General features: G+C 40.3%; 1 protein-coding gene across 1 annotated transcript in view; it reads left to right on the top strand.

Moving 5' to 3' along the window:
* SPATA17 (spermatogenesis associated 17) overlaps positions 1 to 6,000 on the top strand; it is a 2,050,536-nt gene that overhangs the window by 1,258,433 nt on the left and 786,103 nt on the right. The window contains exon 7 of the mRNA XM_044059771.1: positions 514 to 699. Within this exon, the coding sequence (XP_043915706.1) occupies positions 514 to 699 (186 nt within the window). The remainder of the gene's footprint in view (positions 1 to 513; positions 700 to 6,000) is intronic.

The raw sequence follows: 6,000 nt of genomic DNA, 5'->3' as shown, positions 1-6,000 counted from the left end.
TGATTTATAGAGCAAAGAAAACATAACTAACATGCATTCAGGTCTATACCACCTCTGCTTTGCTCTGTTGATCTGCTGTCTATTGACCGCATGGTTTTGCAGTAATGGCAATTTAGTGAGAGAGCAGCCAGCACTCCTGAATTCTTCATCATATTTCTAGCCTACCTATATGATACATTTTGACATTTTGACTAAGCATTCTGTTGCAAATGTGAAACTACTGACTGTATGAATAAAACACAGCAGCATATATTATCAGGATTGCATGCAAGTGTGTGTGTTTGTGTGTGACTCTGTCTGTATGTGATACCAAATGCTTGATAGCGGCTGTACAGTGCCTTTACTAGTCACAGTTTGCAACGTATAGAATTACTAACTATGCCTTGAGACTTTTGCTTGATAGTTTTTAAAAGTCTTCATTCAGCTATTATATCTACTTGTTTTCAAAAACATTTTATGAAATGTACTGTCTAGATGTTTTTTTTCAGTTACCTTTCTATACTTTCTGTTTAGATACCAGGTGTCTTTAACTCACCCTACAGATCCCTTCCTGATGAGATGGAGCTCCGACTACAGCTGGCAAGACCACTGAGCCACAGAGTACATGTTCTGAAGAAGGAAACTGGTGAAGGCATTGATACTTCATTTAGCTTCCCTCCTTTGAAGCCTGTACCACCAATTGATAAGAAAAAAATACAGGTACAATATGTGAATGGATGTATTTATCATAAGCACACTGTGCAAGTTGGAAGATATACCTTTAGCTGACTTGACTAGTAGCAGCTTCACATTAAACCTAAAGGGTTCTGTGTTTTGTATGCTTCTCCCCTTCTGTTTTGCTGACTATCAAGCCTCACCCCATTAGGCTTAAGTCCATTTATTCCTTAGTGTTGGGGTGGTCCCCAGCTATACAAGGAAAGAGCCATCCGGGGGGGGGGGGGTGCCATCATTTAGGTAGACATTGAAAAGTTTGCGCTTTATGTGGGAACCCTGCAATGAGAACATGTATATAGGTCCCTAACTTCACTCCTGGTTGAGAAATAGGATACCCACATCACCATGGGGACCTATATTAACCCCTCCCTGCAAGTTCTTATTTCCAAGCACTGCTGCAGTCTCAGTTACTGATTTTGTGTATTCTCAGATAAGTGTGCATTTAGCATTTCTAAGTACTCAAGTATTTGGTATCCTACACTGTACAGACTGCCAACTAAGCTGCAGGACTGCACAAAGAGCCATCTAGGCTGTAAGAAATGTGAATTTTTTTTATTTTTTTTTCTATGCCTGCTTAATGAGAAATAAAATGTGTTATCTTCAGATGGGTAATGTTTTAGGGCTGTATATCATCAGGTGAAATGCAACAAATAGTGCTCTATTTTACTAGCAAAAATGTAATGAAGGGTTATGAGAGAATGGTATCCATTTAATACTACAGAGTGAACCGAAAACTTAGGGAATTTGAAGAACTGCAACTGCATTGAGATGGGTCTAAATATCTGTAGCTAATTGTGCACCAAATCATTAACCTATTCCAAAGTAAAAGCTGGAATATTTTTATAGTGTCTGGATTAAAGAACAGTCAGCAGCATAAAGGTGGAACAGTGTGGTTTATCATCTTATGTCCTGTGTACATATTCATTGTGCTCAGTACAAAAAAACAAAGTAACTCAGTAACACAGTAATCTGTTTGGAACAGGATGGGAGGTGCTGTACTAGACTTAATTTCTGTGGTTAAATTATGAACCTTTGTTTGGCTGACTCTCTCTCTCTCTCTCTCTCACATACACACACACACACACACACACACACACACACACACACACACACACGCACAAAATGCCATCATGTGATTGCAATTTTTTTTATTTTATAGTACAATCATTAATTTGGCAACTGGAAGCAGGTGTGTGGCAGGCAAACTAAAATTCCAGAATAACACACATTAGGAACTGCATATCTTTTATTCCCCTCTATTCTTCCATCTTTCCATATTGCAGCAGAGTATAACAAAGATCGCACATATACTAATTTAACACACACAGGCAACTTTTTACTCATTATCACTTGGAAAGTATCCTTTGGAAAAGGAACATTTTACTTAAGTAATCCAAAAGTTACAAGATACTACAGCACGGTTAATTTAAGCATGAAACAGATTAAGGAAATTAGTAAAAAAGGATGTGCTTAAAAAATAAAACTGTTTGGTAACATTTCAGTCCTATTTGAGTAGGGTCATAAATATGACAGATACATTCTTGCCTATCAGCTGATCTGTGAATGGATCCTCTTTGGTGGTTCAGTATCTCATTACCTGGGTCTTTCCTTCCCACTATTGAGAATTCAGAATTTTGTTCCCATAAACTCCTGTGCTTGGAGGAGGGGGGTAATGTTGCAACATGCTGTGACATGCAGAGTGCGAGAGCATACTTAACCCCCCAAAACTGACAGTTCCCATACTTCTATGTGTGAGCAAGCACACTTCCTTCAAATGTGGAAATTTATTTATGTACGCATTGCTGTCTGTGCTAGTCTCACAAGATCAGTGGCATCATTTTAGGAGAGACCTGAGGTGGTATTTATACTGACAAGGGTAAATTTGGCCAGAGTGCTGGGAACTTCCCTACACTTTCCTACGAGTCCTGTGAGATCTTTTACATCCACCTGAGCTACCACCAAGTCAGGCAGATGGGCCCTTGGTTTAATGCCTTATCCAAGTAATGCTGAAGGTTAGATATCTACATCGATAAGTACTGTACATGTATATATTTGAATGACTTGTAGAGATTTTAATCACTGAAGCTGGATGGAAGAACCATCTATGTACCAGGAGATAGCAGAATTGTATTAGTTTCCCATGAAGGAGGATGCTTTATATACAGCTAATATAGTTAAGGCATATACGTTTTGTCTGATGTCAGAGACTCTCCATGGCAGATTAACAGTTGTGCTCCATCCCCAGTCACCAATGTAGAAGAAGAAGCCAATGTAAAGCCAAAAGGCTAAAGATCAGAAGACTGAGTTATGAAGAACATGTGTACCAAAGGTAGCCTGAATCCTGGAGTCTCATAGAATACAGTACCTAGTAAATATGTATGTGAACAACTGACCAAGGGGGTATGGCACAAATATTTGCATTGGAGGCATTTGTGAGACATGTAACCTTTGATCAAAGCATTTTCCTATGATAATGAGATACCTGATTACAAAAGATAATGTAGTAAAAAGGGATGCTTGGTGACTTACAGCCCTTTTTTTCCCAGAGCAAAGATAAACTAATGCAACTGGTTCAGGTAAAAGCTAAGCTGGCAATGTATATTCAGAATAAGGAGGTCTGTTTCTCTCACTCTTCCTTGTTTTTCCTCTAGTGAAGAAAACAGGGAACCAAATGATATGGTTCAGAGAAAGTTCAAAAATGACTTTCAGGAAAAAATGAGGACTGGTCCTGATATTGCTGAAAGACTAGTTGCAGTTCCATACACGAGAACTAGAATTTCCAAGATTGTGTGGGTAGAAGTGATTGGTGTCTAGATATGTGCTTCTTTGCCACCAAATCATTGGGCTCAAATGTGGAGTTTGAGATGTCTGGCAATTAAGTGATTCAAATCTCATGAAGGGGTGGGGGTTCTGTAAAGGTGAAAAAGGTGGTGTTTTCCTTTAAGGAACTGCTTAATCAGCTAGTGATGTACCACAATCCTGCTATTTGCAGAACCATGACAGCAGACAAAGTTGACATATGCATCCTGACAATGAGATAACTGAGGCTTAAATTATACAGATACTTGAGACAGGTCAGAATGACCAAACCTAATAATTTAGGATGGTAGAGTATCATTTCACTTAGATGGAGAACAAATCCCACTTAGTAGAGTTTCACCAGCAGGCTCAATTGCTTCTCGGACCTCTACTATTGATCTGGTGAGATCAGAAGTTTTACAAAATGAGTCTTGTCCTCAGGTAGAGCAATTTGGCACTCCAGTCTTTTGGAAACTCCTTGACTAGAACTGTGAGAATGTCCTGTATTGCAATGGACCTGCCAGTCTTCTACAATAGCACAATGAGAATTAGTTTTGTTTTTCACTTCCTTAACTTTGTAATCAAACATGAAATCAGACAGAATGACTGGAAGGTATACAGTAGTCTTTCTTGAATGAGATGAAGAACATTGTCAGTTCCCTTTTCCTGTTGTACCAAGCAGATGAGGAGGAGCACTGTATTATCCTCTGTTGTGAATAGGTCAAACTTTGGAATGTCCAGCTTCTTGTGGATCCAATCCAAGCTTGGCTGCTATATCTGCAACTCAAGTAGAGGGCTGTTGCAGTGGCTCAGGGAGTCCTCTAGCATGTTCTCTTCATATAAGATAAGAAATGCTGAGAGAATGATGTCTCTGTTTCTTACCCACTACCAGATGGCTGTAATCTTCTACAAAGGTGGTGAGAATGCAAGCCCTCTTACATATTTAGTTACCATAAAATTGACAGTCATTGCCCTAAATAATGAGGGATGTAAGTTGCAGTTTAACTTCCAAGACCTTGAGGGGTAGGAGAACTGCATGCTGACTGATGTGGCTTGCTTTTGAACCCCTCTTCAGGAAAGACCATGTCTTTTGAAGTGTGGAAGGCCTGAGGTGAACACCCTGTTACACTAGTGAGACATTCATCATCTTTATCCACAGTGGATTAGGCTTCAGGAATAGGATTCCCACATGGATAATGGGGAAATCCCCCCAACCTCTGGGCCCAGAAACATGGGTTTGACACCAGGATCTGTAAATGTGTGGTGGCTCTACAATGACTGACACCTCACAAACCTTTGCAACACATGCATCCTCATGCATATAAAGGACACCATGAAGACCTATGGCAGCTACCAACTCCAGAATGCTCAGAAGGGACCCAGCTTGGCCTATTCATTGGGATCCTTCATTGCTTTCACACCCAGCTTGTTGAATCTGACTTCCTGCACCCCTTCTGTAGGCTACAAGAACTAGTACTGGAGAGTGACCAACTACATGATTACTAAGGCAATCTTTTTAGCTGGGGTTAGCGAGGGAATCTCCTAGGTTATTCCTCTCACTTGAGTACCCACCTCAGGATTGGTATCAGGGACACCAAAAAAAAAAGAGTGGCCAGGAATGAGTCATTTATGTAGGGTAGGCATACTTCTCCTGCAAGGCTCCAGTCTCCATAAATTAAACATTAGTGAACACTCTGGGTGCAGAAAAATCCAAATGGCAGTACCATGTTTTGGGAGTCATTCTATCCTAGGCAAACTAAAAGATCTCCTGTGTGGACCACAAACTCTGATGTCCTAGAAGTGGTCTGTCTTGTAAAGTGGCACTCCAGGTCTTCTTCAGGAGCATTGGCATGATTCCCTGATGATACCCTGTCTGTAACCTGATGTACATATAGCCACTGAAGTTCAGAATGGGGAAAAACTCATCTGCCCTCTTCAGAACTTGAAATATGTATGAGTAGAACCTCAACTTTTACTGCAGAGGATGAACAGGCAGTGCAGCTCCTTTGAGGAGTAAATTCTGATCCAGTACTAAGAGTACTGTGGCAACCCATTTGTATATTAGTGGAGCCCTTGCTGGGGAAAAATCTAAGATCTGTGAGATGTGGTGACCATGGCCATGTCTAAAACCTATTGGTCCTTTCACAGTTGCTTTTTAAGCCAGTAGCTAGGACAAAATTGGAGTCCTCTTCCACCATGTAAATCCCAGATGATAGTCAGTACTTTGTCTTTTTGACCTTTTGGTCAACCCCTTGGGTGACTTAGTCTGGCCATGAGGATTCAAGATTATGAAATATCTTATGGCCTTCTGAGTCTATGAGGAGGCTTTTTCCTCTTTTGTTGTTGGCTAACAGTGATGTCATGGAGGGCCTAGAGAAATGATTAAGTTTCTCTATTGTGATAAAGTCTTCTTTCATGTTAAAGGGATCATTAACTAAGTTATGGGAGGTATAACTAGACAGCCTTGAAACTAATACTTATAGAGAC

Source organism: Protopterus annectens, chromosome 17.part0 (assembly GCF_019279795.1).
Source record: "Protopterus annectens isolate FY-2018-M chromosome 17.part0, PAN1.0, whole genome shotgun sequence".
Taxonomy (NCBI): domain Eukaryota; kingdom Metazoa; phylum Chordata; order Ceratodontiformes; family Protopteridae; genus Protopterus; species Protopterus annectens.
The sequence above is the reverse complement of the archived record's forward strand: the minus strand, read 5'-3'. Positions and strand labels throughout refer to the sequence as shown.